This window comes from Phasianus colchicus, chromosome 24, assembly GCF_987193195.1.
Source record: "Phasianus colchicus chromosome 24, bPhaCol1.hap1.1, whole genome shotgun sequence".
NCBI lineage: Eukaryota > Metazoa > Chordata > Aves > Galliformes > Phasianidae > Phasianus > Phasianus colchicus.
Window position 1 is genome coordinate 5,584,866 of NC_143459.1, and position 25,010 is coordinate 5,609,875.

Genomic DNA, 25,010 nt, shown 5'->3' on the forward strand with positions numbered 1-25,010 from the left:
TCTGCTAATGCATCTTTTTGGGTTGTGATGTTTTCCTCTTCCACAGATTGAGATCTCTTTGGTTGAAAGGCTCTGTCCACTGAGCAGTGCCAAGCCTTTTGTCCTTGTCTGCAAACCGAGTGCAAACCGCAATAAAATTACACTGATGCAGTCATTAAAAAGATACACCCTCATAATAAACCACTTTCCAGAATTGAAAATGGCAGGCTGCGTTGGCAGAGTGCGGGTTGGAATTAGCTCTGTTCTCAGACTGCCCATCTCCATCACAAAATAGGACAGCTGCCCGCAGACGCATCTCCGCCGATGAGTTTCACGTTGCTGTTTTACCTTCAGAAAGTGGGAGTCTGTGAGTGACTCCATCAGAAGAGGGGTGGCCAGCAGGGACAGGGAGGTGATTGTTCCCCTCTACTCTGCTCTTGTGAGGCCCCATCTGCAGTACTGTGTCCAGGTCTGGAGCCCCCAGTACAAGAAAGACAGGGAGCTGTTGGAGGGGGTCCAGAGGAGGGCCATAAAGATGATCAGGGGACTGGAGCACCTCCCCTATGAGGACAGGCTGAGGGAGCTGGGCTTGTTCAGCCTGGAGAAGAGAAGGCTGTGGGGTGAATCATTGCAGCCTTCAGTGCCTAAAGGGAGCCTACAGAGGGGAGGGAATCAACTCTTTGAAAGGGTGAGTGACAGCAGGACAAGGGGAAATGGTTTTAAGCTGAGGGAAGGGAGATTTAGGTTGGACGTCAGGGGGAAATTCTTTACAGAGAGAGTGGTGAGGTACTGGAACAGCTGCCCAGAGGCTGTGGATGCCCCGTCCCTGGAGGTGTTCAAGGCCAGGTTGGATGGGGCCCTGGGCAGCCTGGTCTAGCATTAGGTGGGATGGTTGGTGGCCCTGCGTGTGGCAGGGGGTTGGAGATTCATCATCCTTGAGGTCCCTTCCAACCCTGACAATTCTGTGATTCTGTGACAGCATTAGCAGGGGGAGGTCTACACAAAGATTTGCACGGTGATGCTGGAGTTGAGCCGTTAGCTGCCAGCGTTCACCTTTCTTGTCCTCGTTGTGGCTTTTGGATGGAGAGTGGCAGAGGGGGATGTGGGGTTGTTCTGGAAGGGCACCAGGTGTGTGACAGCCTGCGGGGGGGCAGTGAGGGAAGTGTTTTCTGCCAAAGGTGAATTCGTCTAAACTGCATAGCACTGAGTGGCATTGTCCTTTTAAACCTCTCTGTTTGTTCGTGCGTCTGGGCCAAAGGGATAAAGAGAATTGTTTCTGCAAGCATTCAGAGGAGGAATGGTGTGTTTCCTTGTCGTGTACTTCAGATAAGGTTTTGTCAGTCAGGCCTGAGCTGAGCTAACTCATACCTGAAAACAAATTACAGAGCATGCATAAATTCTCTTGGGCCTCCTGGATCTCTTTCCCGTGCCTGCTGACTTTTCCATCAGTGTCCAATATAAACGAAGCTCCCTGCTATCGCAGTTGATGATGTATATATTGCTTTTCAGACTGTCAGCTTTTGGAAAACTAATTTTTCTTTGCAGTGTGTAGCTTCGTTAGCTATGTGCATAGCACATCTTGGTCAGAATCATGAACGTGCAATTATTTCAGCAGATTGATTGGATATGTCATAGAGCTGTGTCCTAATTTCCTCTTACATATTTGTTTTTATTCAGCTAGGTTTGAGGCCTTATTCTTTGCTTTAATCACTAATTATGCAAGGATAGCATAAATTTATATTGATCTTAAGTCTTGCTGTCTTTCCTATGACCTTGGAAACATTTGGAACGCAGCACCTCTGACCTTGAATTTACTTTCTCAGGCAGTGCTGGTGGCTTTAATACCATCAGGAAAAGGAGAGATACAGCCTCTTTAATTTCCCACTTTCCTTAAACCGTTCTGATGATATTTACTTGCAATTAAGATAAAACATGTGCAGTAGATAGAGATTCAACTGCCGCATTGCCTACTGTGTGCCAGTCTGGTGAGGAGAAGAGGCTGTGATTGAATTCTAGAGGACTGGAAGTGATGGACTTTTGGCAGTCTGAGTCACTAAGCCAAACCCAGCTGAATTTTATCCCTCTGTGCCATTCCCAGTCCTGTGCTGGCACCTGGCTTACGCATCCTGCAAGGAAATGGAGCTGAGGTGAAGGAGGGAAGAAGGATTCGCTCTTGTATTCATTTATATTGACAAACTGCACTGAGAGAGGCAGATGCCAGGTGCTGCAGCAATGCAAAGTACTGGAGTCTGGCCTTGTTAATGAGTTATGTGCCTAGCTCAGCTTCAGTCCCCCGCGGATTATTGGGCTGTCGTAACTCTGGCTGATGTAATAAACATGATACAAAAAGAGTCCCCGGGTAGTAAATATGATTAACCATTTTAGATTCATGAAGGTGTGAGCTCCATCCTGCAGAGACAAGTTTCACTAAGCATTTTTGCACCAAAGTAGGTCAATTTAATTGTAATTGGCTTTAATGAGCCTTACTCTGCAGTTCTTTACCTGTAGCTGGTTGGCACTCAGAAGTGTAAATGCCATTGCTGCCTTGAAAGAAGCAATGAGAAATCAAAGAAGGGATTTCTAGTCTGATTAATTTAATCTCAGGTGATGCATAAGCAGGATAAGCAAGGCAGGATCCATGAGAAAAGCCAGCCCACACGTAAGCAGTGCTGACCAGCAGGTCTGCTGGCTGTAGGATGAAGGTGAAACTTTGCTTTTGGTTTCACAGCAGTTGCTTTGCAAACCGTCTGCAGTTTCATTTTGGTGTGGGTGAGCGGGGGATTATTGCATTACAGCTGCAAAGAGATATCCAAGTTTGTCTGAGTGAATTTGTCTTTGTGCCTCAAAAGACATTCTGGTAAAGTAGCAGTGAAGAGAGAAAAGCACTAAGGAGAATTTGTCATTCAGGCTGTCTCCAGCACATATTTATGTACTAGTTTCCCTTGAGAGAGAGAGAAAAAACGCTTATATATCCGGAAATTGTGCATCATGGCAGTTGATCTTTATCTTTGAGATGCAGTGCTCACAGGTAGTGCTTTGGGGAAGGAAAAATTGATGGAGGGAGGCTTGAAGTATTTAGCTGGTGGATGTGGGATGGGGCTTCTGCCTCAGCTGTGGAGTCAGGGCAGTGCCATAGGAATGTGGCCCAGCAGATGTTTGCTGTGTGTTTAGCCTGCACCTTCAGCAGGTTGTGATGACTCCAAGCTGTGTGATGTAGTCAGTGCTCCCGAGGGATGGGATGCCAGCAGAGAGGCTGAGCAGTGGGTCCAGGTGAGCTCATGAGGTTCAGCAAATCCAAGGTCTGCACCTGAGTCATGGCAACTTGACAAGCTGGGGGAGGTAAGGATTGGGCACAGCTTTCAATACAGGACGTTGTGTCTGGGGTCTGAGCTCATGCAGGGAGGACAAACAGGTGCACCTGTAGGCGCTATGCTGGCGTGTTCATCGTGACCAAGAATTCCTGGGGAAGAACAGATTCAGTGGGAAGAATCCTACGTGACCTGTTTCGATGGAGGTGATGTTGAATTTGTATTCTGCACCATTTGACTTGTACTTTTGTCTTCTCTTTCACCAGCCCAGAACTGCAGTCACATTTTGCATGGCCCGAATGGGACGATACAGAGCCCAGGCTTTCCATATGGATATCCAAATTATGCAAACTGCACGTGGACAATCACTGCTGAGGAGAAGAACAGGATACAGCTTGTTTTCCAGTCCTTTGCATTAGAGGAAGATTTTGATGTCTTATCTATCTACGATGGGCTGCCTCAGCAAGGGAACCTGAGAACAAGGTATATTGTCTATTATAGAGATGTTTATAAACCTATTCCTATTTCTGCCAGTAGGATTAAATGCATCCAGCAATAAACTGGGGTTTTTCATGAGCAGTTCTTACAGCTCTTTTGCTTTCTTATCTCTGATGAAGTTTGATATGTTTCTCTGAATGCTTGACAGTAATGATTTATCAAAAGTCATTCTAGATATCCAGAGAAGTTAATTAGAAAATGGAGCAAGAGGGAAGCAAAGCTAATGTGCAGAGGAGCTTCCTTCAATCCGAAGGAGATTCTCTGAGTGGGAGGATGGATAATGGGCTTCAGTTTATATCTCTGCCAAATGCTGTGTGGGGAATTACCCAAATTACTGAATTTGTGCCTTGCCCATCAGCTGGACTGGGGTGATGTTCTCTCACTTCTGCCTGAACTGATGGATCTTTAGGGGTAAGGAGTTATTGACTAAGATAGTTTAGTAAAAGACTCTCCATGGAGTTTGATTTCGAAGGCTTCAGAGTACCATCTTGAAATTAATGAAAAGTTAATGAGAGGCTGATTATGGAAAATAATGCATTGCTGTATTGCAGCTGTTAAATGGTATCCCAGTTTTCTGCATTTGGAGCAGTAATGACTCCTAAGTGTTGACAATATGACTGTTGTGGTGTGATGTGGTGTCTGATTGCTGCTGATATCTGATAGTGATGTGCTCAGAGAGGGACCAATGGTAGCATCCAGTGTTAAGGTCCTAGTTAGGGTGCTGGACGTGGACAGTTCTGGAAGTTTTACTTCAAACTATTTTAGCTATGGGTCTTTTGACCTCAGTATCTTCTCCAACTGTAAAATCTGAATTAGAAACACTGGTGAAAAATCAGCTTTTTATGTACAGTTATGTAAGATAATCTTCATCTAGCAACAATTCTTGAGAATCATCCTAATTATGGGACCTCATCATTTAAGCAGAAGGTGAGGTAGTGCTTTGCTTCAGATATTATGTGAAGGATGCCTACAGCTAGCGTATAATCCTGCTGATGAAACTTTACATGCATCTCTTGCCCTTAGGAACCCCCAATGAATGGCTCTGCTCATCAGCAGTGCCAGCTGTTTCCTTTTGCCCTCTGCCTGTCAGTGGGAGGTTCTGCTGAAGAAGCAAAATCCACGAATGAAATGAATTCAGCAGTGGGGTCGTGGTGCAGTAAATCAGTAGGATGCTGTAGAATAACTGTGCCCAGCTATTGCCCTGAGCTGCTCTTGAGCACGATGTGTTATGGACAGAAGTACCAGCAAGGGTGTCGTGATACAGTCCATTGGTACAGCAGACCTCTGGGGTGCAGCTCGGCTGCTGCCTTGTAATGTGTGGTCTTGCATTTTTGGGGAGGGTGCAGGAGACGAATCAGATCCTCCCTCTGCATCACTGATGGATGTTTTGCACAACTTGAGTTGCAGGAGCACAAAGCAACGTGAGAATTTCATCTCTAATATGAGCAGATGATGCGTTCAGGTAGCAGTGTGCCATGGAGGAAAGTGAAATGAACAGAAAAAGGAATTGTGGAAGTTTTCTAGAGAACTGAAAGCACTTGCAGGGGGCTTACAGAAGTAAATGAGATTTGGGCTCACACATGATGGACACTTGTGTTTTCTCCTGTATGTTTCTAGATTAGTGATTGCAAAACCCGGATCTTGCTCCTCTGTGCTGTTTGCTGTCTGATCTCTTTGCTCAGCTCATATTTTTTCATACATCCATTTTACTTCATTAAGCTCCGAAGCTGTTGCCCAACACTGGACTTTTTTTTTCCTTCATTTTTTTTTCCCCTTTGGCTATCAATTTTTTTTTTTTTCTTGGACTGCTTTCCAAAGTACTCTATTCATCACCAAATTGCAGCACCTGAAGATGGATGACCAGGCGTCATTCATCAAAGCTGGTGCTACCAGGAGGTGAGCCATAATAAGCTGTAAGCAAGCATACAAAAGGGAAAGAAAAGCTGTTTCTATAGAGAAGGTAACTGCTTTGTTCGCTGTTGTTCGAGGCCCATCAACAAAACAGTTAACAAAGACAGGAACCGTGCCTCCCTGCTTCTCCCACTCAAGCTTGTATTGTTGAGCATCGTTGATTTATTTCAGTAGGTCTTGACTGGGAGAACTGAGTGATCTGGGTAGAAATGAGTGGTTTACGCGTTGATGTGCTGAGAGATGGAGGATGCTAAAATTTTCTCAAAACCCTGATATTCCATTTAAAGCATAGGTTGCTAAGAGTCCCTCTGGTCTGATGTCTCAGTGTGGTGCCTGTGCCTTTTGCCTGTGAATTCCTAAGGAAGGGTTAATAATTACCTTCATCGTGTGCTGGCAAACACCCTGTTGTCTTGCAATTTAATGTGGTGTGAAAGTTCCCTAATAGAATAAGAGCAGACTTAATCCAATGAGACATTTGCTAATAAACTGCTTTACTGTATATTAGGGAATTTGCACTGCGTGTTTGTGATGACTATGTGAATATTAAATGTGTTTCAGTGTCTTAATTTAGACGTGCAGGGATCTTGCCATCTCTTGCTATGACTTTACTGTGGTTGGTAAAATGGGAGCTTCAGAGCCCTTCTTCAGCCTCTTAAATGATTCTGCTTTTTCCCCTCACTGTGGGGCTTCTATCAGTGAAAGCACCACAAGCAGCAGGGACCGTTGTAGCAGAATCTTCCTTGGATCCTGAGAACGTGGAAGAATGCAGATTTTTCTCTCCTTGGCTCGCATAGGAGAGCTGTGATCTCAACCATCAGGTTTATAACTTCTCTTTGGGGCTGCATGGCTTTCCTTCTCCTGCATACACTCACCAGACCAAGCTGGCCCAAACTGCCATCCATGGAGTCCCTGATCTGCCGCTGGAGGTCGGATCTGAAAACTGCAGTTACTCAAGAACACTTCTTGTGCATTCCCATTGTGCTTCGCTGATTGCCATTGTGCAGGGATGCTCCAATCAGGTTCCATTCCTGATTGCTTTCCCACCGCGCCGGGCTTAGCAGCTCAGCAGAGACCTGACTGAAATCTGAATATTTGGAGTTATTTTTGGATCTTAGATTGCTGGGGGATTTGGGAGCTGCTTTGCACCTTTTCATATCTGACTGCGGGGTCGTGATGTAACCAGACAGCAGCTGACAAGAAAGAAAGAAAGTAGAGAAGTGAGGCCACGTGCCATCTTCAAACGTTTTCATCGGATGCTGATGATTCGTAGGGTGATCTTAATGTAAGAACCTTACATTAGTTGCTAACTTAGTGCAGGCCTGAAACTTCAAGTAATTAAGATGATGGGAAAACGTGTTTACAGTGTGTTCAGTAAGTCAGTCGTTTCGCATGTATAGTCCTGTTTTTTGTGATGGAAGTTGTGGGGTTTACACTCAGAATAGGACTGAGCACTGGAGAAAATCAGATTTGTACTCTTCCTTCTAAAAACTCTTAAAAAATATATTCAGGAAAGGCAAAGGGGTAGAATGTGCAGTGGTTTGTTGAAGGGAAGAATGTCAACAATATGTAGTTAAAAAACATCTCTTTGGCCGTATTTAATTGGTTGCAAGATAAAATATTTTGTTTGATCTTAGAATCCTCAGATAAGAGGGATAATTATTGGAAGGAAATCTGAAAGTTTTGGAGAGCTAATGGGGTAAATGCAGCAGCATTTAGGGCTGTTTGTGTTCTCTGCATCTCTATTAGGCCACGTTATCGTGATGGGTGATAAAAGCTGACGGTGGAATTGGGGCAGGAGGATTTTTGGACTGGAATTTTTACCAGATATGGCTGTTCCTGCTGTGTGCTCAGTGCAGGGGCAGGAGTGGTTTGCTTTCCCACTAAACTGCTGATTGATGGTGTTTATGGGTGAAAATCTACTAGAAATCCTTGACACTGACTCTTGCTTCATATTAAGGTAAGCTGAGCGCAGAAGGATTTTCTATAATTAGGTAACATCTAATAGATTTAATTAAGACTCCACCTACCACCAGTATTTCCCCACTAGAGCGTGTCCTGTGGTACAACATCTAAACGTTTCTTGAGCACAAGAACTTCAGGCTGAGTGTTAATGGCATTTAGACAACAGAAGCAGAGCGTTGTGAGGTCTGAATGTGATCTTACTTATGACTGCAGATCCTGCAGTGCCCAGAACTGGTGTTCCAGGTCAGATGCATGGACAAGGTGAGAGCTGTGATGGCTCTCCTGGGATTGCTCCTCTGCCTTATCAAAGGTGTTTTGCTACTGAATGTCCGATAGTGGGAGAGTTGATCATCTTTTTATGCACGTGGTGTTCAAAACAATACGGTCGTGGATGTTTGTAGTCCATTGATGTAGGCATGGAGTGTTCATTCTTTTAGCAGGAGTGGCAATTTAGAAAGGCAGTGGGCGAGCTTCTGGGGTCAGAGCAAGGGAGATGAGTTTGAGAGTTTTGTCTTTAGCAGCGGAGGGAGAGAAATTGAAGCCACCTACTGACTTTGCCTGGTGCTTCCCATCTCCCCATCAGTGCTTTGAGGCCCCTTGTGTTGCAGGGGAGGGCAGACAGCAGCACGGGGAGGCTCAGTGAGCTGCCTTAGGCAGCACGGTGTGCCAGCAGCTGTTGGTTAGTGGTTATTTCCATCTGTAAAATGGCACAGCTTTATATTTGTGGAAGTTGTAGCTGTAGAATGCTTAAAAACCCCCTTGGAGGGCCTGTTTGCTGGGGTGGGAAGAGACTCGATGCACAAAACAAACTTCAGCTGTGCCTTTCAGTGCCTTCCTCCTGAAGGGAGGCTTTTTTTGGATGCAGTGAGTCTTCAGGTCAAGGAATTATTTTATTTCACTTTAATGTCTGACCTTGAGAGTTTCTCAGGCAAATCATCTCTCCAGTCAATGCGTATTTCTCTTTTATCAGAATTAATGAAAGACTACAGGAGATGATACAATCTTACTAGATCATTGAAGATACAATGAGATTGTGGAGTGCTATTACTTGCAGACTCAAATAGAAAATTGACAAATCTGCAGTGCCCATTGACTCTAATTCATTACGCTCCTGTTGGGCAGCAGAGGGTGGGCTGTGACTCCCTTCAGGCTCTCAGAATTGTGTTTTGGTGTGGCACAAGGCTGCTGACGTCTGGTCTTTTTTCTTAGGGAGTATAATTGTCTGTTTGCAGTCTCATAACTGTGCAGAAGGCATAAAGGCTTCTGCTGTCCAAAGGTGCAGTAATTGCCCTGACATCTTCAGTTACTTGATAACACACAGTCCTGCAGCTGATTACTGCTGCTATGGTGGAGTTAAAGGGTTTGGAAGGAGGAGAAATATTTCCATTTCAGCTGTTTGGTAGCTGTTGTCACCAATCCATGTGCAAACTGAAGTGTGAAATGTTGTCTTAGCATTTCTTACACAGATTTTTTTTTTTTTTCCACTGCAATTGGGTCCTTAAGCTGTGCAGGTTTGTGGCACGACAGCCTCATGCTGGAGTTCTTTGCAGTCCATGTGTTTGTAGCAGAGGAGGAGTGTGGAAGCAGAAGTAGCTGATGCAAAGTGAAAGCTGTGATGCTGCTGGGACTGAGGCTTTTTGCCTCCTGTGCATCGAGCGTTCCTGGAGCTGGGATCTCCTGTTAAACACCACTGTTTGTCTGCACTGTTCATCTCATCTCTGCTCCATACTCAGCATTCACTGAAGGTGCAGGTGAACAGAGAATTAGGTATGACACGAATCAATACTGTGGTCTTTTTAGATAGATCTTCATCATCAGAAACTGGTTTTTTGTTTCAGGCTGTTTTCATCACCCAGAGAATCACATTCCTTATTAACCTGTTTTGTTGGTTGGCTTTTACTGCATTGGTTACGAGGGCCGACTTGCATCACTTATTTGTGCCATTTGGATGCTTCCCTTTAATTTAGGTTTATAGAAAGCAAATTTCTACTGTTTCCTTCTCTCTTATTGCTGTGAAGTTTCATTACTATGTACAATTACAGATGAAATTCTAAGGAGGTGTAGCTGTCCTCTGGTCAGTAGTGAGGCTGCAGTTTGTGGCCATCCCCAGAAGGATCAGAGCTCACCACTGAGCTGCCGTCCTGGGGTCACCTGGGCAGAACAGTGCCTGCCTTCTGCTGCTGCTTAACATTCGCTTGGGAGAAGTGAAGGATCTCTCTGAAGACCGATGTCTGCAGCAGAGCTCAGCCCCTGCTTGTGTATGCGTCAGGAGTCAGAGGGATGCACAGAATTGGCAGCTGAGAGCCAGAGTCACACTGCATGTCAGCTTTGGCTCTTCACAGTTGTGTGGCTTCAGCTTCTGGAGATTCAGATGGGGAGAGCAGGAGGAATAGGGTTGCATGGGTGGTAAGTACCGATGCTAACAAAGCCATAATTAAAGTTTGTGCTTGATTATGCCTCCATACGCTCACCCTCCTGGATGCCCAGCGTCTTCTGGGATTATTCACATGGCTAAACAGGCAGGCTTTCAGCCTTAAGATACATGGAGCTCCTGGAAAACGTAACGTTCCCTGAGAATTCCTTGGCTTTGTTAGCTGCTGGCACTTAGCAGCAAAAGCCCGTCTCTGCCCTTAGAGGATTTATGATAAGAATCCCATGGTCTCTGTTAAACGGTGAGGTTAGAAATGATACTTGAGGACGCAGCTCAAGTTGCTGTGCTCCAGGGGCATCTTGCAGCATGCTGCTCCATCAGGGCGATGCTCGTGGTGTGCTCAGTGTGCTGCATACCCAGACACAGCTCCTGCTGGAAGGGACTGAGAACAGAGCAGCTCCCACACCAGCAGATACTCAGCCAGGGATCCTATAGGGCAGGCGATGTCCTCCTTGCACAGCATTTGTTCTGGGTTGCTTTGCTTTGTCCTGCAGGAGCCTTTTTGAATCGTTGATGGGGATCTTTTTGGGAAATGAAGTGACTGCCTGGGGTTGAAAATATTTTCTCTTTTTAGAATGTGTTTGTACCAATGCCCAAAAGGGAAGAATATTCTCTTGACATTATTGATTGCAATGTGTACGTTCTTTTGGCTAGAGAGATAATTTACCATTCCATCTTCTTGGCTACATAGAACTGATCGTCAGACTCTTTTCAAACTGACATTTTGCTGCTCCAGAAAGAGAACAGCCAAACTCACAGATGCTTGGGCAAAGACCTTCTGTGTTGGATGGACAAGAAATGAAAATGAAGCAAAAACACCCACTCACTTCATGAGCTACGCTCCAGTTACAGCACTGTTGTTCTCAGTGGTGTCTGCAGTTGTTGCACTGTGACCCAGAGCCTCTTCAGTCCAAGCCAGGAGATTGAGGGCTGCTGAACCTGGAGATCAGAGGAAACATATGGGGTCAGCAGGACTGCCTGCATCGTGGCTGGCTTTTCTGAGGGCATGGTGTGAGGCTGTGCCTTGCACTGCTGTGATCCCACCAGCTGTCCTCCAGTGGAACAGGCTCAGAAAGCAGCCTGAGAATTTTTACATTCATTCCCACATCTTTCCCACATTTAAAGTTGTTTTTGAGCATCTGTATCTGTTTAAAGTTCTTATTCCTTAAGGCACTTTTATTTTTTCCCTCCACAGTGTGGAGCAGAACTAATGGTGTGAATATTGGGGCATTTACAGCACGCCCAGTATGCTGATGCTTGTTTTTCACCAGTTGCATCACGTGCAGCATTGAGTCCCCCAGCAATTTGCATGGGGTTCAGAGAACTTATTTTTCCCTTTTCCTGGATTTCACACCCCTAATGATTCTTTCTTCAGAAAAAGTCATAAATAACCCAAATCTGCCAACTTGTGAGTTGACACCGCTGAGCCTTACTTGGTTTGTGGCCAATCTTGATGCTGTTTGCTCAGAATATCAGATCTGATTTGCTGAGAGGTTACTAAAATTTGGTGATCCTTTCTGATAATTTTTGCTTTTCTTCTGAGTTTGTAACAGTAAGACTGGAGATACAGCTGCCAAAGTTTGCTTGTTTCTCTGTTATCTGAGGAAGTAAAGGCAAAATGTGCAGGGAAGGGATGTGAAAGGAAAGCTGTGAACTTGGGAATTTTCTACTTTTTTTCCACGTGTTGGAAAAATGACATTTATTGAAATCTGGTGCTTAGTTCCTGTTCACAGCTTGAGAGCCATGAAGGCCCCATGCATTTGAGATGGCCGTGCAGCTTTAGGCCTTATAAATAATACTTTTCTAGTGGGAATTCACCCAAAACTCATTTTAAATGAGCAGAGAAATCCATCCAGGCTGGAATTTATGAGCCCTGTGACTGTCCCTGGGGGCCGTGTTAGTTAATGAAGCCTTTGTCAGTGTCAGAGGTAAGCAGAGGACTCTTGTGGCTTGATGAATTATCCTTGGCTTGGAGAAGGGAAAATGCAGTTGCTGCTTAAGTCATGTTGGCATGTGGGGTTGATTGTATGGAGTTAGATTGAGGGCTGTTTGCAAAGGGTGAGTAAACTTCCTGAGAAATCAGGGCGTTGCATTTGTCAGTGGATGGAAGCTGAAGGGATGCACTTTGTGCTGTCTCAGGAAGAAAAATACAGCGGTGCATTGGGTCTGGTTGAGCTCGACTCCAAAAGAAAAGCGTCTTGGTTCCAGACATAAATCACGTCTACAGTTTGTAGAAGTTGTGTAGTAGAGGAACGCCAAGATGGTCTCCATCTCTTTCCATTGAGCACTTCACCCTACAGCCACCACAGCTGCTCTGAAATAAAAGCATCTACTTGTGGGGATGTCTGTGGTGGGGTTGGGTCGCTGTGCATAAATTCCCTGATCTCTGGCATCTGTTCTTTTATTCTTCTTGACACAGCCCATGAAGCGATCCGTGAGGCAGCCTAGAGGAGGATATTTGTTAGTCACCACTGACTTTAAATGAGGCTCTGTTTCTTGTTTTCCTAAGGCTTTAATATTTAAACACGCATTCCTGAAGGTGGTCTTCTGGCAGCAGCATGCTTGCAAGTTAAAGTTAAAGAAAACTAAAATTGTTGGTGTAAGATGAACAATCTTTCACCTATTTGTACAGGAAAGACTGAACATACAGGTAGTCTCCTTGAAACTAGTGAGTTCCCTTGTAGTTCTGTATTTACATCAGCCAGCTGTCTAACTGAATGCTAAAGACATGAAATTCAATTCCAGGTCAGTGGGAAGCTATTGGGCTTTTCCTCTTGGCATCAGTTGGTAATGGATCAGCTTTGTACATTGTGAAATCTACTCTCCATCTCCTGCGTTGGCTGCTTGGTGAGCAGGAGCTCAGTGCTGGAGGACTTGCTCTGATTCTCCACTTAGTTTTCCATAGAGCAGCTCGTGCTCTGGTGTGCTTCCTTAAGGCAGCCCCTTACGCCCAACTTTACTTGGAAATTGTCCTGGTGATAGCAAGGGGGGTCAGGGCAGCTCACATCTTGTTTTGACTCTGTATGGTGAAGAGAGTGGTTCATTTGATGGGAAATTTCTTTAATAGGTGCCTTCAAATTAGATACAGGAAAAAATCACTGAAGTATGGTGTAGTGTAATTTAATGCTGGTTTAAACGATGCAATCCAATGCATTTTCATTAGATGTTCTGAGACACTTCTCCAGCATTTATGCTTTGAAGGCTGTTGGATTGCCAGCTGCAATAACTATTTTGATTGCAGTCTGAGCTGATGGTGGGCATCCTACCAGAAAAATAATGTGCTCTGTTTTAATTATGGCACCTGCATTCCAAAATGGGAGCCTGCGTCACAGTCTGGGATGTTGCTGGACTTGGTACAGTGGAGCAGGACAATGTGCAACAGGTGGAGGTGGTGGGCACATGAACAGAGGGGTTTGGTGCTGCGACCTGCTGTGCACTTAGCATAGCAAGTGGTGCTTCTGGCACTGCTTTAGTTTGGTTCCCCACTGTAGGAGCAGAATGAAGCCAATGGAAAAGCACATTGAAAAGCTCACACAATCACCGTTGGCCCCCAAGCAACTTAAGGGGATAATGACTCAATAATCCATTTGGCCAGAGGTACAGAAGGAATGGGAGATAATTTGTGCTCTTATTACTGCCCTCACCTTCTTGTTCCAGCCCTTAATGAAAACAAGGAACAGTGTTTGCTGCTTTTCTCTCTCTTGTTATTGTATACATCTTTTTTTATTGCCACGCTAAATAACGGTGATGTCAGAATGACTGTTTGATGCATGAGGCCATTTGGGAATGATTTCATATTGTCTGCAGACACGATACCCATGCTTTGAATTTGCCTGGGCTGCAGGTTTAGGCAGGAGGAGTGGGACTGGAGGGATGTGCTGCAGGCTGGGCATCTCCAGGCTCAGGACAGCAGTGCTTATGATGGCATCTGGGCAGAGCCTTGTTAGTGAAGTTCCCATCCCTTGAATATTGCCTGTGCTCTTACTTGGAGCAGGTGAGGATATCAGATGGGAGAAGTTAGCTGTATATGTTGCTTGAGGGGTTAAGAGGAAAGTCATAACTTCTCTGCAGGTGCTTCTAGTGGAGGTCATGTGGAATTTCATGGCATTTCTCATGCAGGCTGTCATTGGAGAAGGTATGAAAATCAGCTATAGAAAGGATAGGAGTTGCTGCATAAACACTTGATTGAGGCACAGTTTCCTGCTTTTTCCTAAGTGTAGCCTTAGCATTAATGGGGACATTTCTGATCTCTTGTGTGAAGGGCAGGATGGCATTGGTTGCCTTCTGAACTGCTTCTTGCTGCTGTTCCAGGGGTACCTCCTACAAAGGAACGTAGGAAGCTCAGGACATGAAGAGATGGTTGGGTTGGGTTGGGTGGTTTTGTTTTGTTTTTACAGTTTCTGGAAGTCCAGAGTGCCCATGGAAACATCTTCAAACTGTGGACTGTGGAAAGACTGAGGCCAAACTTCTGCTAGTGTGTCCTGCCCTTGTGCACAGACCATTCTTCTCTTTAAGCACCCTGTAACTACAAAGCATGAATATGTGCTTAAGGGCAGTTTTGTTTCAGGTAGCACTTAATTCCTATTGTCTCCTCTGGGACGTGTGCACTTGCTTACAGGTAAGCAGACATGTAAATGTTGCCCTGAATTAAAATCAACATCTGCAGAGTGGATGCACGCTGTGAGCTGAATCCGTGATGCAAAACCCTTCACTCAGACAGGACAGATCTGCTCGAAACACAAAGCACAGACTTCTGGTAACTGATCCCTGGGTAATGACGAAGCAGTGAGTGGTGGTTTAGCTGGGAAGAAAAACCACCAGGTTCTGTTTTCTGTTGTATGTTTTTAGTAAAACTGACCTGTGTGTTGCTTGGCGTTTTTGGGAGCATCGGGGTCTCCATCAGCCGTTGCAGCAAAGTTGCACAGTAAAACTGTGGCACTCTCCTTTAATTCTGTGCACAGCAAAACTGTCTGAATCCTAAGAAAAAAAAACCTGGAAGCTTTAAATCTGTAATAAACAGCAGCAATTGTTCTCTCAACTTGCGTAGACAATGGGTTTTATGCTGGGAGCTGGGAACTATTTCTTTGCTGACATCAAATCATCTGCCATCATTGGCAAGTGCATGAATTTTGCCAGCAACTGAACATTTTTGCTTTAATAAGGTTCCAAAGGCAGAGCGTGTCAGCTTTCATTAGTCAGTTCAATCTGTTTGACATAAATATTGGAGCTCACAGAGTTGGGGATGGAGTAAGAGCAGTGAGGGAGGTTCACTTACTGTCACTGTAAGTTGGCTGGTGGCAGATTGAAGGAGAAGCTGCTGGGCTGGGACTGGCTGTGCTGGCCACTGGTTGGCGAGGGTGGGTGGCCCCAGTGCTAAGGGTTGTTCAATGGGAGCTGTGATATGGGAAGTGAATGGAATAAACCTTTGTAGGTGTACTTTGTAAGGCATCACTTGTCTGTGTTGCGAGCATCTTTCTCGTGGAAAAGGAAAAAAGATGTAACTGCTGTATAAAAGGTGTGGGATGAGCGTCTGCGTGTGTAAGAAGGATTAGGCTTTCCCTTACAGCTTCCTCTTACAGCAGCACGTTTATACCTTCTGTAAATCTATTATGTAAATCACCTTAGCCTTGTGTGGGGAGATGGATTATAAGTTATAAAACTGTGATTGTTTGTAAGGAATGTACATTAGTTCTTGGGCTGTGTCAATATAGTGAGAGGGATTTGGTGTCTGCCATCTAATAAAGCGTTACAAATAAAACATTACAAAAGAAAGTTTTGTAATAAAATTAAGTTGCCATTTAGCTCTGAGCCTGCAAGGGGGAGAGCAGAGACATGCATATGGGAAGTGGCATTTCTGCAGCGTTCTGCTGGATGGAGAAATACATGAGTAGTTCCTGGGGAAAGCCAGGAGGGGGTTGCAAGCCCAGGATGGGTTTGCCCAGTGTTAGCTGAACAGCTGTGTAATTGACTCAACCTCTGCATGTCCCTTCCAAAGGAACTGTTAGCCATTCTCCTTCTGGCTCTTGGGATTTCCCAGCCCTTTCAGGCTATGCTGTGTTGGCCAGGTGGCAGCTGCCCTGCTTGCTGCTGTGTGGGGAGGTGAAGGGCAGTGGTGAGTGTCATCTTCTTCTTAATTTCTTCCAGGTTAACGGGTTTCCAGCTGCCTGCTCCCATTGTGAGTACGGGGGTCGTGCTGTCCTTGTGGCTTGTGAGTGACTACGCAGTCAGTGCTCAAGGCTTCCAGGCAAACTATGAAGGTAAGTGCCCAATGCATGCCTGTCTTATGCCCAATGCATGCCTGTCTTATGCCCAATGCATACCTGAATCGTATGTGCATCCTCTTCTGGCAGGATGAGAAGCTGAATTGTGGAGTTGATACCACCAGAAGTGTTTATACACACATATATACCCATGTGCAGATGCTTAATCTAGGACAAAACACCCGATTCAAATCTTTCACCCTTTACAAGGGGAAATGCATTTTTCTCCTTTGCATTTGTGCTTAAAATCTTAGTCCAGCAGCAACAGCAGAGTGACTGAGGCAGGAGTGGAATTTGGCAGTGGGATCCTCAAGGCTGCAGCCAGTGGGATTTACAGCTGAGCTCATGGGGAGCGCAGAGGAAAGCAAAGGATGTTTGGAGGTTACAGCATTTTTTTTCCCATTCTCTTTGCTTTTTCTTGTCATGCATCTCTTCCATCTCTCTTGGAAGTCATCAAATACCTAAAAGAACTGTTTGTCCTCGAAGGCGGATCATGGCTGTGTGAGCTGGGGCTGCTGTAAAGGACAGGTTAACCATGTCTAAATTGGAGTTACATTTACGTTAATTATTGAACCTAGAATATTGTCTCTGTCCCTGTAAATGTTTTTCTTTGGAGTCTTAAGTTCTCAGCCTTAATGGTAATTTTTGGTAATGAGTCCTACTGGCCAATTACCCAATAGATTAAACCAAGCGGATGCCTTCATTTAGATGATGATTTGATCTCTCAGTGTTTTTTGCACTTGACAATTGTTCAGGTTCAGGAGAATTCTGTTTAAATACTCTCTAATTTCTGTTTAAACACTTTGCTCTGCCTTGAGGCTTTGCAGAGAACAGGGGGGTTTTATTACTCCCAATGGTTGGTGTTTCTGCAGGTGTTGTGAGCAGCCTGGCACTGCTGTGTGCTGTTGTTCAGCTCAGAGCAGGCTCTGGTTGTTCACAGGGCAGAGGAGGAGAAGCAATCCCATCACATTGATGGGACTTCTGGTAGAAGGAGTCCATCATTATGCTTGATAATCATGACAGCTCACAGCTCCCAGATTTGGTGGCAGAGGACAGAGCTGTTTTTGTACTTTCCTGACATTGAGAACTCATTTTTTTGCCATTTAGTTGCACAGCTCTTTGCACTCTCCAGCCTCTTGCTGGTTAGCCTGCTTCCACCAATTGCCCAGGCAGCCCCAGCCATGCTTCTGTGCCACAACTTGTTCTTACATAGGAAGTTGTGCAGGTAAAATGTGTGTAACTTCCATTTTCATAAAGCCATGTTCTCCTTCCTTCTCTTTGGTACCTTCGTGCCTGCTCACTGCTCGTGGCCTTGCTGCAGCAGGTGTTCTTGTGCACAGCCTGCTCCAGGGCTGCCCTTCAGTCACACGTCGTAAATTTGCTAAAGAGGCTCTGCAGCAGATAACAGAGTGCATTTCAGGGGTTTTAGAACTTGACGGCACCACTGAGTGACACGGAGCAGATGGAGGCTCGCTAAAAGCGTGGCGTTGCACCTTCCTCCCAACAAGGTGCTCACTATTTAGATTTTTGTTAACTCACGCTAAAGGAGGAGATAAGCCAGCTTTTGATAAGAGGTACATGCTCTGCTGTAGTGCTGTTTCAGCTCGTTGGTAATCCGCGACTCGGTGAATAGCTTGTGATTCAATAATTCATGCTTAAAGACAGAACAATGCATCAGAGTCCTTTTGGTAAATGGCTCCTTTATGATCTGCTATCAAAGCACGCTCATTATTTGCATCCTCCCTGTAAGCAGGCATTGGGAAATGGTAACAAAAGATCTCGGGGAACCCCTTTTTAAAGGAAAGGAGGAAAGAAATACATGGGGACATTGAAGTGATAGGAAAACTTAAGCTGCTGTCTGCTCTATCCTGGTCTTGTGGGAAGCAAAGAAGTTGAGGTTGGCTTTATCTAAGCGAAGGCCTTCCTTATTTATCTAATCAGTATGAGTATGCGTGATGAAGAACATTTATAAGCAATTTATTGGAAGCAACAAACATGTGCTTATATCTGTGTGTATGTTTATTCATTTCTGGCTGCACTTAAGCCGTGCACTTCAACTAGGAAAGGGAGCACTTGCATGCACATGCAGAATGCTTGCACTGAGAACATGTAGAGATGCCACAAGAACAGATGGACGGAGCACATTTCTGAGAGCCTGCAGAGCCCTTTGTGAGCCCCAGGTATTGCTGGTGCCAGAAGGGCACTGGAACCTGAGGAACTGCCAGCTCTGGGGCTGCTGTGCTGCAGCACTGCTCGATTTGTGCTCCTCTGACTTGTTTTATACACACCTATGCAGTGCTGCAGGATATTCCTTAACTCTCTCTTCCTCTGATTTCCTCATCTTTCTTCTTTTGCTTTGCTGTGTGTTGCCAGCTTGTTTGTTTTCACTGTCTGATTCCTCCTGTTCTCCAATCTCTTGATGTTTGTTGTGATTTTTTTTTTTTTCTTCTATTGATGTCAACCGTTATTTTGAAGCCCAGTATAAACACTAAATGATTTTACATTCATTTTCCTGCTGTGGAAGGCAAACAGGCTGATGCGATGCTTCCCCAGCACAGCCCCCTCCTGATGGGTGGAACATCTGCAGCTGGAGATGGTGCTGCTGCAGGGTGCAGAACCCTGTTAGAGGTGCTGGGGGGCAGCTTTGGGGACGTGGCTGCTGCTTCCAGCTCTGGCACGGGTGTTCTGCAGGATCTCATGTTGGTCCAAGGCTGGGTTCCAAGTTCCCGTGGTGCAAAATAAGGTCAGGATGGCTTCTTGTCATGCATGCTGCTCTGAGCTTGCATCCATGGATGCACAGGTGGCATTCAGGAGCTTCTTATGGTGGATGTGGGAAGACCTCACGTATGAGGAGACGTGGCTGGATTGCCAGTACTGAGGTGGATCATCTGGAAGCAGAATGGGAGCAGCTTCTATAAGATGAATGAGTGGCAGTGAGAAATGGCCTTGGTCAGAAGGGTTTGTTCATTTAAACAAGCAGTTCTTAAGAAGCTCTGCTCCAGGACCGGTGTTTTAGAAAATACTCAAATGAAGCGTGAACTGCATATGATTCAGTTAGCCTTGTTCCCCTCCATCTGTGGGGCAATTCCCCTCTGTGGTTAAACACTTCTCAGGGTTCCCAGCCAACCCTTAGAGCCCTGTGTTCCATTTTCAGGAGAGCTCTGAGGCAGCAGCCATCAATAAGCAGAGCACAAACTGTACTGGGATGTGAATCTTGACCACATTGTCTTGTGAAAAATATTCTTGGGGACTGAGGAACCAAAAATGACCGATGCCTCCATTGATTGCTTCCCCTGAAGGATGTCTGAAGCTAATATTAAGGCGCATGGCTGCATTACAGTGTGAAATTAATTGCAATCACTGCTGCCACACACCTGATGAATACACAGTGAGTTGACATTTACAATAAATTGGGCAAGTCTTTTACAATAAGAGGAAATCGATATACATTCCACATCACTTCCTCAATAATACTAATAACACTTCATGATGAAGAGAGGGCGGGTTATTTTAGCTTATTAATGTAGGTATAAAATAACATTACATTATTATTTGTAAACCATTACCTCTTGGCTGCCTCACTTTAGTACTGAGGGGATGAAAAATGGCAGAGGACTTGAGGGAAGGTACCTGAAGCTGCTCTTCATCACACGTGACTGAAGAGAGCACTGCTATAAAACACTTCTGCCCTGGCTTTGTGCACTGCAGCCACAGAGGCCAGAGGCATTTCATGGAAACAGAGTCACACAGGTTGGAAAAGAGCACAGAGATCATCGAGTCCAACCATCAGCCCATCCCCAGCATGCCTGCTAACTGCATCACCCAGCATCCCAACGCTGTGCCTGGGGCTGTGAGCAAAACAAGGAGGCATACAGAGGATAGATGATGTTCTAAGATCATTCTAAGACTGTTGGTGTTCTTTTCCCAAAAGCAAAAGTTCATTTAGAAACTCAAGGCCTGGAATGAACTGAGGGGTTTTGGACTCTGGATTCTTCTGCTTCAAAAAGCTGCTGTGTGATGCAGTGAGATGGAACAGTAGGTGAAGATTTTCCTTCCCAAGACATCGCGTTTGATTACAGCTGCAACAAATTTGATAGCTGCAAACACTGAGTGCCTGATTGAAAAGAAACAATTACGCCTAGAAGAACACTGCTTATTTTAAGAAATTAGAAGCGTTTAAATACAGAGGGAAACAACCCCAAGTAAATGGTACTGTTTTCCTTCATAATAAATACCCTCCTCTTTCTCAAGCACAAATATTTCATTCTTTAGAGGGTTGTTTGGGGAGTCGTGCGTACATATTTAGATAATAGAATTTAAAACTGGGTCCTGTCCCTCTTTATCCATTGCTTTTCCTAAATTTGAACAAGGTTTCTTGACTGTTGTTCTGGATGTGTCGTCACTGCACTGTGATGGTTGGACTGGATGATCTTATAGGTCTTTTCCAACCTTAGTGATTCTGTGATTCTGTGCTCTGTGTCTCCCTTTTGTCATCTGTCATTTGACTTCACAGTGGCGATTGCCCCATTAATGGAGGACAACTCGGTCTGATTTCACAGATACACAATCACAGCATGGCCAGGGTTGGAAGGGACCTCAAGGATCATGAAACTCCAACCCCCTGCCACATGCAGGGCCACCAACCTCCTCATTTAATGCTAGACCAGGCTGCCCAGGGCCCCATCCAATCTGGCCTTGAACACTTCCAGGGATGGACGGGGCATCCACAGCCTCTCTGGGCAGCCTGATTTCTGTCTTTAGCATTGAAGGATGCAGAGTTGGTGCAAACTGCCCAAATCAGCATCTGATTGTTCAACTCAGGGCTCCCAGAGGGGCAGTGGGAGCTGCCTGGGGGGATCCAGAGGCGTTGGGGTGACCCATGCTGCTCAGGAAGTGCTGAGAGCATTTTCTCCATCCGGGAAAATAAATTTCAGGACTGCCAGCTTAGTACTGAATAGGCTAAAATCTTTAAAGCTGTAACAGAATGTACTTTTTACGCCAATTTTCTTTCTGAGCAAACACCGCATTGGGTTCATTTAAACATCCAGCTGGGTCCCAGCTCTCTCAGTACCTGAATCATAGCAGAGACACGCTGGGTGCTTGGTAAACATCCTCAGTTGGTGCTTTTCTTTCATCCCGAGGCAGGGGAACATGAATCCTGCAGCAAAGCACAGGTTTACCCTTGCTGTGGTGGCAGTGGGAAGGATGGAAGCTCAGGGTGCTGCTCTGCTGCTTGTTCTTCTATGGAAGTTTGCTGTTGCCTCTGTGCTGTGGTTGCAGTCGGAGTGATGGATGAGGTCAGACTGAAGGCAGCTCGTGGGCTGATTCACTTCCAAAGTGATTTAAGCTAAATGGAATTAGTAACGTTTTAAATATGATCTAAATGCCTACCCAAGGTCTGAATGCAATTCAGCTAATCCGTTTTAAAAATAATTTGCTAATTTTTGCATGTAGCCCACCATATGGAGAAGCAGTGAAGTAGCAGAGGACAGCAGCAGATGAACCAGAAGTTTTCATCTAATTCTAATTGCTCTATTAGAGTTTATTTTGCTGCAGTAACTCGCTTAGAGCGCTCAAGCCAGCCAAAAAGATCAGCAGCTGAGATCCTCGCTTGGCCATGCTGGCTGTGTGCACTTCTTAGTGGGTTCCCAGCTAAGCTGACTTGTTTGGGTCACGCTGCTGTTTCCCAATGGCTTTAAAAGAACTGATTATTTTTACACCAAGTGAGGCATCCCCAAACTGCTGTTGTTTTGGGGGTTCATAGCGTTGCACTTACAGATGCACACAGAGCGCAGTGCCAAACCGTGCAGCTTCTCCATCAGCACATCTTGCTGTGCTCTGCTTCCTGTGCAGTGTTAGTATTGGCAGTACATGATAAACCAAGACACCAAACGAGCTGCAAGGCAACGTGGTGTTGTCAATAACATTGAGTGGCAGGGTTGTTTTACGCAGCGTAGTGACTAGAAGAGAGGTTGCTTCATAATTAGATTTTAAGCATAGCATTGGATTTATTCCGTCTCCAATTAAGTGTTTTCTATGAATGCGAAAGATGTGCTTGGCAATAGGTTTACATATTGTATGGTTTCAGATTTTGCCTGCTCTTTGGAATGTATCCAGGATTTCTCAACTCTGTAGCTGCGTCCCTGTTTGTTATCAGCTGTTCACAATGTGCAACCACTGTTTCATTTAATGGACCATATGCATATTGCACACAAGTGATTTTCATACAATCATAGAATCGTTGGAGTTGGAAGGGACCCTTAAAGGTCAGCTGGTCCAACTCCTCAGCAGCAAACAGGGACACCCACAGCTCTGTCAGGTGCTCGGATCCCCTCCAGGCTTCCTGCTGCCCCTCTCTTCTGGCCTGTGCCAGCTCCATGAGGATGCTGGCAACATTGCAGGGATTTGTTCCTTTGAGGAATCGCATGTTTGTTTTTTCTTATATGTGATGCTTTAGACAAATAGCTATTTTAAAAGCATTTTTCCAAGGACAAAACGTGAGTACAGGAGAAGAGGGCTGAGCTCCCCTTACTGTATGTATTAACACAGGGGCAGGGCATGACCCATTCATTGAGTTTAACTGTGCCCAAGGTCAATAATAAAACCTGCAATGAGAACTGGGTGTTTTCTGCATCTCAGCACCCAGCATGGCAGCTTTACCCACTTGATTCCAATTGAAGCACCCCCAGGGGAACCGGGGTAGGAAAAACCAACCTTCCTCTTCTTTCCCTTTTTAACTATACAAAAGATTTTTATTACTTAAATGAGCTCCCAGCAAGTCTGCCTTAATTTACTACTAATTGATTTTAAGACTTGAAAGCTGTGGAGCTTATTAGCATTTGCTGACTCAGCTCCAGCCCTCCCCTCCTGCACACCAGAGCATGCAGTGAGATATTGACCCGTGTTGCTGCAGCACTAAATGAAGTTAAGAGAATATTAAATGTCTCATATCGGCGTTTGATTTGCATATGTAAATGAGATCAATCAGTGCAGACGCAGGAGAGCAGAAATAACGTGCTGCAAATAGGATCCTGCATTAAGCACTTAGACAAACACGGAGTGACACTTGCTCAGCTACAACATGGGGGTCGCTTTGCTATCAAGGAGGTCCCACTGTTCTCCCCTAACCACAGCTGCTCTGTTATCAACCCATTTTAAAGATAAGCGTGTGGAAGTGCAGAAAATACGAAAAAAAATTGCAAGATCTCTTATTGCTTCTGCTTTGCTGGTGGTGGGAGGTGCTGCCTGACCTGTGGTGCTGGGCAGGAGCTGAAAGCAGCACCTCGAGGAGCTGCACATCTCCCTGATGAAGGTGCTTGGGAAGGACTCGGATCCTGGCTCCCTCCTGGCAGACCTTCATTTTCCTTCCTTCTTTTCTCTTTTTTTTTTTTTTCTTTTGCATATAATAGAGCCATTTCTTTTCAATCAGGGAATCTATTTGCAGAACATGTAGTTGTTAGATGCGTTTGGTTTTGTTTCAGCATACATTTCCATAAAAAGTCACCACTAATGAGCTGTGCGAAAATTGCAGACTTGCTGCCAAGGCAATTTGGTTAAAAGGCTCGTCTGTCCTTCCTTGCCATTCCATCATGCCCAGTGCTCGCCCAGGGATGCTGTGGTAGCAGTGAAGGGGGAGGTGAGGGCTGGGGGTGCCTCTCTGTTCCCTGAGGAAGTCCCACTGCTGCTGTTGTTGCCCCTCCTCTGTCTTATTTTATGTATCTCTACGTGTGGTGGTGGATTTTAAGATGTGTTGGCCAATTTGTAGTTATAGCCCACGCGAGGAGTTTTTGGTCATTTTATCTCCCAAATTGACCACTGGTGAAATTCTGTTGATTGAAAATCAGAACCAGTTCCTTCTCTGGATATTGGTGTAAGGGACCCAACGTCTGGTCTCACTGTCCCTCTGCAGAATGACATTCCCAAGGGCAGAGGTCTGCGTTCACAATCTGAGCCATTTTCCATGTACTTGAGATCAGGGTTCCTTCCTGTGCTTCTCCTTGAATCCAATGAGGTTCCATTTAAGGGGTTATCACGTTTTAATTTGCTTTGAGGACGTTACACAGAACTCCGTGCGCCGCTGCTGGGGATGGAGATCTTCATCACTCCAGGATCTGTTGCTTACAGCTGCTGAAGTGAGCAGAGGTTTGGACATCAGTTCAGTCTGAGCTCCTCCAGCCTGGAGGTGGTCCTCACACCTCGGGATTTGCAGAGGTGATGCTTCAGCTCTTCTGGTTGTGCAGCTTTCCAGCTGGTTCTGTCTTTGAGACAGGGAACAGGGGGCTGCTCCTTGGCTGAAGGGCTTGATTTGTCTCTCCTGTGCCAGCTGAGACTTTGGCAAGAATCCTCATCTTAAACTGCTTTCAGTGGTCTCTAATGTTGTTTTTTTTTCTTTAGTGGGATAAGTGTTCAAATGTCTCCATCCCAATTTAGGCTCATGAATGTCCCTTCTGATATGCAGATGGGATTGGCTTTAGAGGAACTTCTATGGGGGACAGCTGAAAATCCAGTCTAAAGCCTTCTATGTGCAGCAATTTAGATATGGAAAATTAGCTTTAAGCTTAGCATTCTCCATTAGTAGGAGGCTAGTTGACTTTTGATTATGCAGGCAAGGCAATTACTGAAGGAGGAGAGGAGGTGGTTGGGCTGACCAGCCTTGCTTTT

At 45.3% G+C, this 25,010-nt stretch overlaps 1 protein-coding gene across 5 annotated transcripts in view; it reads left to right on the forward strand.

Annotated features, from left to right (window-relative positions):
- Window positions 1-25,010, forward strand: part of CSMD2 (CUB and Sushi multiple domains 2) — a 267,542-nt gene that overhangs the window by 47,202 nt on the left and 195,330 nt on the right. For all 5 annotated transcript variants that reach the window (XM_090124247.1, XM_090124246.1, XM_090124248.1 and 2 more), the window contains 2 exons: window positions 3,554-3,770; window positions 16,234-16,346. In XM_090124247.1, the coding sequence (XP_089980373.1) occupies window positions 3,554-3,770; window positions 16,234-16,346 (330 nt within the window). The remainder of the gene's footprint in view (window positions 1-3,553; window positions 3,771-16,233; window positions 16,347-25,010) is intronic.